At 38.7% G+C, this 14585-nt stretch overlaps 1 protein-coding gene across 3 annotated transcripts; it reads left to right on the top strand.

Annotated features, from left to right (window-relative positions):
• The first annotated feature begins 3743 nt into the window (after positions 1-3743).
• LOC133821858 (DExH-box ATP-dependent RNA helicase DExH5, mitochondrial) lies at positions 3744-14259 on the top strand. 3 transcript variants are annotated; one of them, XR_009887768.1, is made up of 20 exons: positions 3744-4279; positions 4890-5065; positions 5152-5239; positions 5557-5802; positions 6515-6610; positions 6960-7148; positions 7247-7406; positions 7481-7611; positions 8344-8511; positions 8600-8872; positions 9317-9511; positions 10200-10403; positions 10886-10955; positions 11071-11219; positions 11459-11764; positions 12067-12126; positions 12226-12378; positions 12497-12607; positions 12854-13372; positions 13505-14259. XR_009887768.1 is itself a non-coding variant. In XM_062254021.1 (19 exons), exons 1-19 carry the CDS (start codon positions 3872-3874, stop codon positions 13316-13318), a joined length of 3627 nt encoding a protein of 1208 aa, XP_062110005.1. In that variant the 5' UTR covers positions 3744-3871; the 3' UTR covers positions 13319-14259. The 3 variants fall into 3 exon arrangements, 2 of the variants coding, with proteins under 2 accessions (XP_062110005.1, XP_062110004.1); XM_062254021.1 differs by having other exon boundaries at positions 4911-5065; positions 12854-14259; XM_062254020.1 differs by having other exon boundaries at positions 3745-4279; positions 12854-14259.
• The last annotated feature ends 326 nt before the right edge of the window (positions 14260-14585 follow it).

Below are 14585 nucleotides of genomic sequence, written 5' to 3'. Positions count from 1 at the left end.
TGTGTATCCATGGCCATCTGCAACCTCTCTGGGGGAGTGCTCTTCAGCATTCCCTTCTTTGCCTTCGTGATCGAGGCATTGTAGCACTCCCTAGCTTCTCTCTGATTCCCCAACACGCGTCCTACCCCTGCGTCTGTTGGGAATTTCATGGCCAGGTGCCATACTGAGGTGACGGCCCGAAGGTCAACCAGTATGGGCCTTCCGATTACAGCATTGTACACCGAAGGACAATCGACCACTATGAAAGTAGTGAGTAATGTCCTGGTAGCAGGCGCTGTACCTGCTGTTACCGGAAGTCTGATTGACCTCGTTGGAGCAAGTACCTCACCAGAGAAGCCGTAAATTGTTTGGTTGCAGGGCTCTAAGTCCTTGACGGACAACTTCATGCGTTCCAGCAAAGACTTGTACAAGATATTTACCGAACTTCCTGTATCAACTAGTACTCTCTTCACCATCATGTTGGCGATTTGAACATCCATGACCAGCGGATCGGAATGTGGGAACCGGACATGCTGGGCGTCGCTATCAGAGAAGGTTATTTCACCATCCTCTAATCGAGCCTTCTTTGATGCCCTGTCCTCCACAGTCATCATCTCGATGTCCTGGTCGTGACGTAGGGTCCGAGCATATCGTTCCCTCGCCTTTCCGTTGCTTCCCGCGAGGTGCGGGCCTCCACAGATGGTGAGTAAAGTGCCAGCTATGGGGTCAGGCTGCAAAGGTGGCGAACGTTGGCGTGCGGGCGCCTGCTCGTTGCCACCTGGAGCCTCTCATTGGGAATTTCCCGAGGCCCGTACGTATCTTCTCAAGTGTCCTTGTCTGATAAGGAACTCGATTTCATCCTTCAGCTGGTTGCATTCATTTGTATCATGTCCGTAGTCGTTATGATAACGCAGAACTTGGTGGTATCTCTCTTCAAAATATCTTTTCGAATGGGAGCGGGTTTTTTATAAGGCACATTAGAATTCGTGGCCTGATACACCTCTCCTCGAGACTCAATAAGGGCAGTGTAGTTAGTTAACCGTGGTTCATAACGATTGCCCTTGGCGCGTTTATTCTTAGAGGTGGAATGCTCATTATGCGGCCGTTTCCCCCCATTCTTGCCATTGCCATTGTCGTTCACGTTGCCTTTGCCGTTGGGTTTTGACCCATTGGCGGCTTTGGCGGGCTCGGCAGCCCCCTTATCCTTGCCTGGGGATTTTCCTTCGCTGGTGATGGCATCCTCGAGCTTGATGTATCGATCAGCTCTATCCAATAATTCTTGAGTAGTCTTTAACTCCATGCTTTCTGAGGCTACTCCACAAAGGCGTGTGGCGCCTAACTCCCGCAGTTAGGGCCATCATCTTGCCCTCATCACCCACTGTTTTGGCTCCAGCCGCTGCTCGCATGAAGCGCTGGACGTATTCCTTCAGTGGCTCTCCTTCTTGTTGGCGTATCTCCACCAGCTGATTCACCTCAGTTGGGTGCACACGACCCGCATAGAATTGTCCGTAAAATTGTTTTACGAACATCTCCCAAGAAACAATACTTGCAGGAGGGAATTTAAAAAACCACTTCTGTGCAGCATCAGAAAGTGTTGCAGGAAATATCCTGCACCGAGCGTCTTCGGACACTTTCTGAATGTCCATCTGTATCTCAAACTTGTTGATGTGAGATACCGGGTCACCATACCCGTCAAAGTTCGGAAGCGTGGGAATCTTAAACTTGCTGGGAGTTTTTGCCACAGCTATCCTCTGAACGAAAGGAGTGCCCCTTCTCCTGTCGTACTCGATATGAGACGTTCTTCCCCCGACCAGCTGTTGTACTGCCTGGTTTAGGGCATCTATTTGGGCTTGCACGGCATCGGGGATCACCGGGGCCTCTGGTGCTGGGGGAACGTACTCGTCATGCCGTTCCTGGTGATCGTTGAGTACATCTCTTAAATCCTCGTCTCTTCGCCGCTACTCGCTTGCTCTGAGTCGGTTAAAAACGTTATTTTGTCTGAGCTGCCCCCTAGCGTCACGTCTCTCTTGTTGGTATTCCCTAGGTGGTGGACTTTTGCCCCCACCTCTTTCTCCATTTCTTCGACCGGAATTTCCTCTGCCTGAGTCGGCCTCATTGTAGCCATGGCCATCTCTGAATCTCGAATGGCTATGTTGGGATCGACTGTCCCCTCGGTTGCCTTCTCGGGCTGGAACTTCCCGAGCGTTAGAGGTTGGCCTGCGTTGGTCGGTAGGTCCCCGTACATTATCATGCCGTGGGGGGCCCCGGACCGCAGAGCTTATCTTTGAGTTCCTTCTGTTGCCAGAAGGACGCTGCCCTCTGCTCGGGGGGTTTGGCTCTTCGCCCCTATGGCGTCTAGGACTGCGGGGTTGCTGCCCGACCCTATTCTGCCTTGGCTGCGGGGGAATGTCACGACTAGCCTGGGATGGAGGTTGTGCTTCAAGATCCCTTGGTGGGACATCCTCCTGAGGCATTGGAGGCTGCTCGGGCCTCTGGGGGCTCGAGGGCTGGATCAACGAGCTAGGATTGGGACCCCTTTGGGGTGGCCCATTTGAAGGTTGATCAGGCTGTGAGGCAGGTACAGCCTGTTTCCTAGCCAACTGTAGGGCTGCTTCAAGGGCTGCCATGGCCTCCCTCTGACGGCGGTCCATCTCCGCCTGTCTTTCACTCAATTCCTGACGCTATCGCTTAATTTCTTGTTGCTGTCGCGCCATAACTTCAGCAGCACTTTCTTGGCTGACCCTCAGATTGGCCAGTTCATCCTGCAATACCCCTAGGGTATTCCTCAGCGTCTCGGAATCCAGTTCTTCCTCATCAAATTCCAAATGTGGCTCATCTTCGGTCACGTTTGGAGGAGGAGGTGGTTGAGAAGGTGCAGCACCAGTCGCCTGCCTAGTCTTCTTTGTTGTTTTCGCCATTTATGCTTCAACAATATCGTATCAAGCTCTCAATGAAAGCACCAGAATGTTGACCCTTGTTTTGGTCAACTGACATGGAGTCAGAATGCTTGATGTGGACAGATATGTTGGAATGAATATAATGACAAAAACAGTAAAGCACACAAGAATTTATAGTGGTTTGGCCCCAAAAACTAGTAATGACCTACGTCCATTTGAGCTATAATTGATATGAGATCTCAAAGGAGTGATCAAAGAACTAGGGTTCTCCGAGTTTCACAGACCTGAGAGAGATAAATAGTACAATCGTTAATCTAATAGCAAAAAAAAAGTCATTTTCCTTGAGCTATTTTTCTCTATTTATAGGCTCAAGGAGGATTACATGAATCAGTTACAGATATTATTTCTTAAATAATCGGATACTTAGGAAATCATGAGAGATAATCTCAGATATGATCATAACTGCATAGGATTTTCTTCAAATATAGTGAGTATACGACTAAGCTGGTCGTATATAATATTTGAGTTTTGTGCCATGGAAATCAGCCACGTGTACCACCAATGCTTGTTTTTTTGATAACTCCTATTTTGGATAATATGTTTTTTTTAGGCTATATTAAGCTATTTCTACTAGCCTTTGTTGTGATTTGATGTTTTGGAGGATAGTGATTAAATCCTTTTTTAATTTTTAATTTTTTAAGAAAAAAAATCTAAATAGCATAATATATTTTCGAGAAAAAAAGAAAGAAAGAATCGAATATTTTTATTACTTGATATAATAATCACGCGCCACAGGGAGCGTATCTACACGCACAATCCAAGCCGAAATCGAATCCAAATTCCCCAAAAACACACTACAGTACAGAACAGTTCACAACCCAGCTGTACTAATCAACCATCACTGACATTGCAACTCCAAACCCATAACAACTCAACAACATTCTTCTTCTTCTTCTTCTTCTTCTTCTAAACGACACCGTTTCGCTTCACAACGCATGCTATTGCTCCTCGCACCTCCTTTTCCTTCTTCTTCTTCTTCGTTCTCTTCCTCTCTTCTTCTTCTTCTTCTTCTTCACTGCTCTTCCAAAACCCTAACCCTCAAACCCTCCTCCTCCTCAGCTACCCCATTCGGCCGAATGAAGGACCGTCCTCCCTCCTCATACGGCGCCGTTTACGTTCCTCCACACCACCGCCTTCGCTCCGTCATTACCTGCCAAAATTATACCTCCTCTGCTTCATTTGGCTCCAACTTCAAGGACGATCAGACCACCACCACAGCTGACACCTACTTTCAGCCGCAGCAGGAACAGTTCCACAAGCCCAATTCGCCCTACATTTCTTCGTATGACGATGCCGTTTCCGAAGAAGGTTCCGATCGTGAATTCGATTCTTATTCCCAACCGGTAGGCTTATTTTTGTATTTGTATCTTGCTTTTGTTTGATAACTTGTGAGTTAATGTGTGTTGGGTGTTGAGTGATCGTTATTAGCTAAATTGTAGTGTAATTGTTTGTGTCAAGATTTTCGTTGACTTTTTTTGGAATGGTTAGAAATGTTATCAATGGGAATGCTTAGTAATTTGATCGGTTCTTGTCTTCGACAAAGTTAGCTGTTGTTTTGTTATTGCTAAATGAGTGAATTTTGAAATAATTCATTAATTTTTTGTGAAGGGTTGTTTTGAAGTGATAGAAAGACTATGTTTTTGTAATACTTTTGGGCTTTAACCAATGAGAGTCTTTTTTAGTATGTTGTTACGGTAGAAAGATTCTCTCTTTCTCCTTTCTTGGCAATGATTGAGCTTTGATTGAAAATATACTCGCTCCCTCTAGGATGGGGTGTTTTTTTTTCTTCTTCTAGTGGTTGGTAAGAAATGGATTGGTCTGCACCATCTTTGGAGAGTGAAGTTGTGAATATTTTCATGGTCAATGTACTTCATTTGCAAATATTAATACTATATTACTTTTATTTAGATGTTATTTTATTTCTAATGTATGTTTATTATCTTCTTCCTTAAGGAAAAAAACTATGCTTTGCAGAGTGCTGTTCCTTTTGATAGCATTGAACAGTGGAAAAGGAACTTACATATTCTTTTAAGAGACAAGGATAAGCAAGAGTTGATTTCCAGGGAGAAAAAGGATAGACGTAACTTTGAGGAAATAGCTGTTTTGGCGAGCAAAGTGGGACTCTATAGGTATTTGTTATCTTTTGAGTTTCATGTTTTTCTAAAAGAATAGAGATTAGTTCTCTAGCAAATCTAATTGATATTACACTTGGCAGCCATCTATATGCAAGAGTTGTTGTTGTTAGTAAGGTTCCTCTACCAAACTATAGATTTGATCTGGATGATAGGCGTCCACAGAGGGAGGTATTTTCTCATAGTTCTTTTTTCTTTATTATGATGCTTGATTATCTTAAAAATATCTAGTTCTATACATTGTTGTTTCTTTAAATTGATGCTTCAAAATTATGTTTAATTCTTTCTCACTCTTTAATTTGATTGTATTTACATGGATCCTACATATGTTTGTTTGACAAATTTTCTACCTTAAAATAATCACTAATTACTTTATGCCTCTAGGTTGTTCCTGTATATTTTTCTAGTTTCTTTAGTTCCCTTAAATTATTCATTTTCCCCCCTTTATAGACTTCTATTAAAGGTTGTAAGAACTTGACTCTGGACAGGTAACCGTACCTCTTAGCCTGCTCAGGAGGGTTGAGTCATATGTTACTGAGTTCTTATCTCAAAAATCTTGGAGTAGGGATAATTTTTCAGATGTTTCCTTTTCAAGATCAAGCAGTAGCTGTAGTATTGCCACCGAGGAAGGACTTTTTGAGGCACCTGAACCACTGGCATCTAGTAAGATTGTGATGGAGAAAGTTCTTTGGCAAAGAAGCTTGCAGTTGAGGGATCAGCAACAAACTTGGCAGGTCTTCCTTTTTTTTTATAATTTTAGTTTTGTCTGTCTGTGTAATTATGCACCGGTGCTTGGAGAAATAAATTTTTAAAAGTGCAAATACATCTGAGTTAGTAGAGTTGATTTCTGGTTTTCTGGTCAAGAACTTCATAGTATATGTAGTTTTCTTATGCTATTAGATTTTAAAGCCTTGTCCAAGTGTCAATGTATTTGGCTTGGACATAGTTAGCTTGTTTTTTCAGTTTTTTATTAAAATTTTGAGTGATAATTACAAAATACTTAGTATTTATTAAGTTTATTGAGGTTCAAATTAAAAAGTACATTTTTAAATATAAATCGACTTGTATTTTGGTGTTTTTGAGTTGTATGTAGTGGCACTTATGTGAAAAGTAAGAAGGCAACTATATTTTGTTTTTGAAGCAAGGTTGCTTAGAGCCATGCCAAGTTGTTAGAATTTATGTACAAAAAGAATTTATAATAATAAAGCAAGCAACCATTCTTCATTTTCCTTGTCATTATATATGGAAAACATATATGAAACTGAAACAAATCCTTAGATTCCTTGATAAGTAATCTTTTACTTCCGTTCTTGAATCTTTATTATAATTGTTGTCATATGTTTGCATTGTTATTTCTATTATTTTGAGCATCTTGCCCCTATTCTTGGTATCTAGAATGCATAATATAGTTTAAGACTTATTTTTTATTTATTTAAAACAATGTAGCAATCTTATGAAGGCAGAGAAATGCTGGAGTTTCGTAAAAGTCTTCCTGCTTGTAAGGAGAGGGATGCAGTGTTATCATCTATTTCACAGAATCAGGTCTGTTATTTGCTTGAGAATTAGATATAATACTTAATTAAGAAGTGTTATCATAAATTTATGAAGAACTAATTTTAACCTAATGGTGATATCAAAAAGCATTTGGTCCCGGGTCTCTCTCAGTTTGTAAGACTTCTAGTGGTTCCCTAAATGTTGTTTTATAAAGTAATTTGGAAATTATTAGCCTGCTAATTGATTGAGCCTATATCTTGGTTATACGTAGTAACCCTAGAAGTTAAGAATAAATGCAATCTCATATCAGATCATTTGGTTAGTGGCTAGTATCTATTTTCAACAGATTCTCTTGTATATTATTTGTTTTGTGGTGGTTAAAAACTTCGGGTTTCAGGTGGTTATAATTTCCGGTGAAACTGGTTGTGGCAAGACCACCCAGATTCCACAATTCGTTTTGGAATCTGAGATAGACTCCGGTCATGGGGCTTCTTGTAATATTATATGTACACAGCCTAGGCGAATATCTGCTATGTCTGTGTCTGAAAGAGTTGCTTCAGAGAGAGGGGAGGAGTTGGGTGAATCTGTAAGTTTTCCTCAATTTCCTTGGATACTTGCTACTTAAGTAGTTGTTGTTTGTTAAGAATTTTCAAGTTCTCTCATTTTTGGCTGTATTTGTCAAAGGTTGGATATAAGGTTCGGCTAGAGGGTGTGAAAGGGAGGGATACCCGCCTTCTATTTTGCACCACTGGCATCTTGTTGAGAAGATTGCTTGTTGATAGAAGTTTGAAAGGTGTAAGTCATGTTATTGTGGATGAGATCCATGAGCGTGGAATGAATGAAGGTAAGCAGAAGCTTTGTTTTAATTTGTTTTTAAATTTTAAAATGCAACTGCTCATAGTGATAATTTGATGCCAGATTTTCTGCTTATTGTTCTTAAGGATCTTCTGCCTCGTCGACCTGAACTGCGCCTGATTCTGATGAGTGCAACCCTAGATGCAGAGCTTTTTGCATCATACTTTGGTACTGCCCAGATTATTCACATTCCGGTACTTGTTCTAGCTATGCCTATTATTTGTCAAAATTATGAAATATCACAGTATTAAAAAAATTTCTCTCTAGATTGCTCTTTTTCTTTATTCTGTTGTCTCCCTGAGCTTTCTTATTTTTTCTTTTGTTACATGTTCTTTAGGTTCTCCCTTTCTCCCTTGATTCTTGTTCAGTTGGCTGATCTACTGTTGAGTGTTCTTTTGATTTTGATTTGTACTTCGTTTCAACTACATTTTTCTTATATTTTTTTTTATCTTTATGATGCATCTTTTAGAAGTGTTTTTGGTTTCATTCATATATCATCAGCTTTTGCTGGTGCTCAAAATCTAGTCCTTAAGATTTTGCAGCAACTGAAAATTGACATTACCACAGTTTTTTTCTTCTTTCGCCTTTCTTAGTATTTTTTCCTAGTTTTTCTTTTGGCTTCTGCATTTGTCTTTTATTTTTTAATTTCTAAAATTTCTCATTCCTTTTGTTCCAATTAAAAAAAAAATTAACAGTAACAAGTAAATAATGTTTTGATTTTTTTTTTCATATGATCTTTTAAATGAAGTTTACAATCTTTAAGGTTGTTCTTCTGTTTAAATACTAGTTTTTGATGCATACAACTGGTAAAACATTATTAAGTCTTAACATCTACAAGTTTTCCTTGTGACAATAAATTTTTAGTAGGATGATAATAATGGATGGTGCGATAAGTTTAAATCTTTTGTTTTTTTTTTCAAATTTAGGGTTTTACATACCCAGTTAGAACTCATTTTCTGGAGGACATTCTTGAAGGCACGGGTTACAAATTAACCCCTTACAATCAAATTGATGATTATGGTCAAGAAAAGATGTGGAAGATGAGCAAACAAGCACCAAGAAAAAGGAAAAGTCAAATTGCCTCTCTTGTTGAGGTCTGTGTAGTACATTTTATTGATAAGATAGGATTTTCTTGATCTTTTAATTGGTGTCTTCTCATCCCTATGTAAAATATGTGCTCAGGATGCACTCAAAGCTGCTGACTTGGAAGGCTACAGTACACAGACTCGAGAATCTTTATCATGTTGGAATCCTGATTGTATTGGTTTCAATTTTATTGAGTATCTTTTATGCTATATCTGTGAGAACGAAAGGCCTGGGGCTGTTCTAGTTTTTATGACTGGGTGGGATGACATTAATTCTTTGAAGGATAAGCTCCAGGCGCATCCTCTGTTAGGTGATCAAACTCGAGTTTTGTTGCTAGCATGCCATGGCTCTATGGCCAGTTCTGAGCAGGTATGTTTCTCACAAATTGATCACAGAATTATGAAGATGACATGGTTGTGTCTTTGCAATTGTTTGGTGCAATGTCAAAATGTCATGGGCTCTCAAGCTTAACTGCATCTGGTCAATGTTCGTGACTTGGGAGTGATCATTTCAAGTAAAGAGTATGAATGCATCCATGCCTCTTTCTAGGACCTATGTAACCAGGACAAGCATTAAAAAAAATCCTGATGGTCTTTGTGTACATGTATGTCATTCTGCATGTGTTTTAGCAAAGTGTAAAATGGCTACAACGTGACTTAATTTTGCTCAATTTGTGAAAATAGGACTGCTTTTTTTTTTTTCCTGCTATTTATACAAGGAGTTAATAATTCAATTATTATTCCATTTTCTTTTTCTTTCTTTCCTTTTTAACTTTATTACTTCTTAATTTATTGACATGGGATGTGCATACAGAGGTTAATATTTGATGAGCCTGAAGATGGGGTGAGGAAAATAGTACTAGCAACAAATATTGCAGAGACAAGTATCACAATTAATGATGTTGTTTTTGTACTTGATTGCGGAAAGGCAAAAGAGACATCATATGATGCACTGAATAACACTCCTTGTTTGCTTCCATCCTGGATATCCCAGGTTTCTGCTCAACAAGTAAGGTTATTTTCTAGCTTGAAATTTGGTCTCTATGATGGGAGATCTTTGTGTCATTTTTTCTGGAATGAATTTTTGCCAATGGGGTTATAGGGAAGCCATCTCCTTTTCTGTTGGAGTAATAGTTAAAACTTTCTTCACCCTGTAATTGAACTTTAAGTACAGTATCAATCTAATGGCTGGAGTCTTCCTAGCCAGAGTAGTTATTGCTATCCTTATAATTAAGATTTTAATGTTCTGCACTTTTCTGTGGGTATGGATTGTTCCTAGTTGTAAGGTGCTCAGATGAAGGGAGGTGTAGTAAGCTCACAGCTCTCATTAAAAAAAAAAGTAAGCTCACAGCTGAGAGGGCTTATAGTTTGAGCAATGTTCCTAAAGATCTTATTTATTCGTCGATGCTTTCTAAACAAATATATTATATAAGTACAATATGGCATTTAATGGACTCATATTCTTTTCAAAGTGACATGCCTCAACAAATTTGCAATCAATGTATATATATATATACACATAAATATATATATATATATACACATATAAATATATATATATATACACATATAAATATATATAACAGAATACTTCTGTTTTGTGTGTGTTTGTTTTGAAATTGACTAGTTTCAATTGCATTCCTACTTATTGAACTTCCTTTGATTAAATACTTGGCATTTTTTTTGGTGTTTTGTAGAGAAGAGGCAGAGCTGGTCGTGTTCAACCTGGAGAATGTTACCAACTCTATCCCAGATGTGTATTTGATGCTTTTGTGGAGTATCAATTACCCGAAATTTTGAGGACGCCTTTGCAGTCTCTTTGTCTCCAAATAAAAAGTTTAAATCTTGGAAGCATTTCTGAGTTCTTATCTAGGGCTTTGCAATCACCAGAGTTATTAGCAGTAATAATCTAGCCATCTGTACACACACGCTCGCACACACACACACATTTAAATTTCAGAGGTGCACAATTGCATATCTAGGCACAAATGATGCTATATATGTGCTATGAAGTTCCCTGTCTTTCTTTTTGTTGTTTTGAGCAAGTATTGGCATCAGGTTTATCACTTTAATAGCTTAATTATTTCATGTGATTTCTAGTACCGATAGGCTAACCATTGTGTAGGTTGAATATAAAATAATTAAAAAGCCTACCATATTTTACTTTTGTGGGTATATATATATTTCTTAATGTAACCTTCATAATGTGTAGTTGTGTGTGTGGTTGCGTGGTGGGGTTTTATTTATTTAGTTTTTTCTGATCTTCATTGTAGCACATCTTATTAGATATGCTCCAAAATGTATCTTTGAGAATACGATTCTATGCTTTTACAATTTTTGCTTGTACTTCACAAGTTTAATTTGTTTTATTATCTGTTTGTAGGTGCACAATGCTATTGAATATTTGAAAGTTATTGGAGCCTTGGATGAGAAAGAAAATTTGACTGTTTTAGGTAGGGGATGATATTTGCTTTGACTTTTTAGCAAGCGGTAGCACTGTATTGTATTGTATTGCAAGATAATTGCTTCTTAGATCAAGAGTTTCATTCTGTTCGAGTCTCTTGACAGGACGGTATCTAACAATGCTTCCTGTGGAGCCAAAACTTGGAAAGATGCTCTTATTGGGTGCCATATTAAATTGCCTGGACCCAATATTGACTGTTGTTTCTGGGCTCAGTGTCAGAGATCCTTTCTTAACACCATTTGACAAGAAGGATGTAAGTAAGATTCCAATTTTCTAATTCTGCCATGTTGTATTTAACTCATAGCAGAGAACAATTGATTTTGTTTTACTGATCGGTGCTAAAATTGATAGGAAATTTTTCTTAACTGGAAATAGGATTTAAAAGGCCTTAATATCAGGGGCAATTGAATGTAGTTTACTTGTGACTAAAATGGAAAGAAAAGTATTTACAATGATGGATGCTGGTCTGATTTAATTTGTTTGACCGTTTAGCTTGCAGAGGCTGCAAAATCTCAGTTCTCAAGAGATTACAGTGATCACCTTGCTCTTATCAGGGCATACGAGGGATGGAAAAATGCTGAAAGAGAATATGCTGGTTATGATTACTGCTGGAAAAATTTTCTCTCATTACAATCTATGAAAGCAATCGATTCTCTTAGGAAGGAGTTCTTTTCTCTGCTGAGGGATACTGGTTTGGTCGACTCTAATAGCACTGGCTACAGTGCATGGAGCTATGATGAACATCTCATACGAGCTATCATATGCTATGGTCTATATCCAGGAGTTTGCTCTGTAGTGGTAAGCAATGATTTCTTTCATATATCTTGCTGAAGCATTTATTAACTTCCAGCAGCTTTCCGAACTACCTTCTTTGTCTGTAGTATGTATTCTTTCTGTATGTGAATACACAAGAATAGCCATTTTAAAGTAACTAAATGTTTTGACGATGGTGGAGTTATTATCTGCTACATATATAAAATTGGAAAGTACATTTCCTTTAGGTTTTGGATGGGTGAATTTTTCTGCCTTCCCAAAAAGTGTAAAAATAAATAGTTTCTTCTGTGCCTTTTTCTCGTGAACTAATGTTAACGCTCATGCAGCATAATGAGAAGTCGTTCTCTCTAAAAACCATGGAGGATGGCCAGGTGCTTTTATATTCGGTATGATTTCTCAATCATTACATCAGTTTATTGCTTGGATTGTTGTATATGCTAGTTATTATGCCTGTCTTTAATTGCATCTTCATTTGGCTTGCTCAGAACTCGGTCAATTCTCGAGAAGCTAAAATTCCTTATCCATGGCTTGTTTTCAATGAAAAGATAAAAGTGAACTCTGTTTTCCTCCGGGATTCAACAGCTGTGAATGATTCAGTGCTTCTCCTATTTGGTGGTAGCATATCTGCCGGGGATATTGTGAGTATTTTGATAGCATCGGATCTATTGTTTTCTGTGTTGTGCTAACCAAGGTATATGGTGTAATGTTATAGTTGTTATCGATGACTAAATAACAATCTGTTTTTATCTTGGGAAGGATGGACACTTGAAAATGTTGGGAGGATACCTAGAATTCTTCATGAAACCTGCTGTGGCAGAGATGTATCAATGCATAAGGAGAGAGCTTGATGATCTAATCCAAAACAAAGTAAGTAGATTTTCGAAGAAATTACCCTATCTTTAAAATGTATTGAGATGACTACTTTATATTTATACTGTTGCGGAATACTAAACTGTTTGGGTGGGTGAGAAGTGCATGTGTGAGTAATCCAGATTTTTAAGTCCCCACAAATGTATCTTAGAAAGAACCAAAAAAAAAAAGCAATGTGGACTACTTGGATATTTTCTCTGCTCATCACCTGTTTACTAATTTCAATCTTGGGGAAAATGGCAGCTATTGAACCCAGGATTGGCCATAAGCACCCATCATGAGCTCCTATCAGCTGTACGCTTGCTAATTTCTGAGGATAACTGCGAAGGTATATTTGTATTTGGCCGCCAGGTCCTCAAATCTACTAAGTCATCCGTTACCACCAGTACACAGCCAGTTGTACCTTCAAGAACTGAAAGTGGACCTGGGGGTGATAACTCTAAAAGTCAGCTCCAAACGTTACTCACCCGAGCAGGATACAATGCACCCACATACAAAACTAAGCAACTAAATAATTGTCAGTTCCTAGCAACTGTAGAGTTCAATGGAATGCAGATAATGGGGCAGCCATGTAGCAACAAAAAGAGTGCCGAAAAAGACGCAGCAGCTGAGGCTCTTCAGTGGCTGATGGGTGAAACCCGAAAGGGCAACGAGTATATCAATCACATGTCAATGATGCTGAAGAAAAGCAAAAAGGATCATTACTAGCTTGATACAGCAGTCTTTCGCAGAAGGGTTTTGATACGAAAAGCAAGCGCACAGGTTGGTGCTGAGAATGCGTTTTGACATAATGAGCTTTTAATACCAGCTATTTCGATAAAATCCTGAATGGGTTGTTCCAACATGGTCGCTTGGAAACATAAAATCCAACCAATTTGTTTTATTTTCTTCCAGACCTGTACGGAAAATTTGTTGGAGGGACAAGTCTTGGTCAATGTTGAGCTGTTCAGGGGTGGTACTATGGACGACCAAACTTTGGAAAGGAGACTAGTTGTGAATGGCACATGTCCATTGATTGTTTTGCTGTTTAGAGCACAGCAACACACGGATGGACCAACCAGGAGACAAGACATAATACCATAAACATTTACACTACAGGGACCAGATTTTGGCTGTTAGTAGTGTTTAAAAGTCTAGGAAAATGTACACACATTTAAGAAACTGTACATGGTGTCTCGTTAACCTATCCTGAGCTCATCGAATATCACTCTAATTGTTTTCACCATTGTGAAACTAGCATGTTGGTCTGTAAAATTGTGAGCAGCAGTGATCAGTTTTCTCACTCGGCTTAGCCTTCTCAGCTTGTAAATATCGAACTGGTTAAGACAGCTTTGAGCAGTGTTTTGGGCCACTTCTTTTGAGTCCCTGGTCGTTACAATTGGAAGGAACAGCAAAACCCTCTTGATATGGTGTTATTGCCTGCATTTTTTTCTGTCTTATTAACTAGGGTATACCTATCGATAAGGTACAGATCCTGATCTCGATCTTTGATCTTCGATCTCGATCTTCGATCTTCGATCTCGATCTTCGATCTTCGATCTCGATCTTCGATCGCGATGAATGGTCAGAATTTGTATCCTATTGATCAGAATACATGTCTATATTTTGGAAATAATCCTCTAAAAGGAACATGAAAGTTTTTTCCTTTATTCTATGTCAAGTTGATTAAAGTGGTAGATTCAAGATTTAGCAGGGTAACATAACAAGTGATCATAAAAAAGTTGTCTGATTTTATTACATGTTAATTATTTGTCCCTTTTTCAATCTTAGTTGGAAATAGAGATAGTAGTTGTATCTGTTGATTAAAAAAGGAGTTGATGAGAGTTTTCAAACATGGTTCTACAATTAACTGTTGAATAAAAAAAGGATAAGAAATATAGTAAAGACAAACAACACATTAAAAAAAACAGAGGAAAACCAATGAAACAGTGTTGAAACTTTGGTCAAGTATGATCTTGGTACAAAAAAGTATATA

This window comes from Humulus lupulus, chromosome 3 (genome assembly GCF_963169125.1).
Source record: "Humulus lupulus chromosome 3, drHumLupu1.1, whole genome shotgun sequence".
Lineage (NCBI taxonomy): Eukaryota > Viridiplantae > Streptophyta > Magnoliopsida > Rosales > Cannabaceae > Humulus > Humulus lupulus.
This window is presented reverse-complemented; position numbering and strand designations above follow the sequence as displayed.

Coding starts and splice junctions, on each gene's coding strand:
- LOC133821858 (XM_062254020.1), top strand. CDS start 3,872: ATGCTATTGCTCCTCGCACCTCCTTTTCCTTCTTCTTCTTCTTCGTTC. Junction 7,149..7,246: donor GGGAGGAGTTGGGTGAATCT/GTAAGTTTTCCT, acceptor TATTTGTCAAAG/GTTGGATATAAGGTTCGGCT. Junction 11,765..12,066: donor CAGGAGTTTGCTCTGTAGTG/GTAAGCAATGAT, acceptor ACGCTCATGCAG/CATAATGAGAAGTCGTTCTC.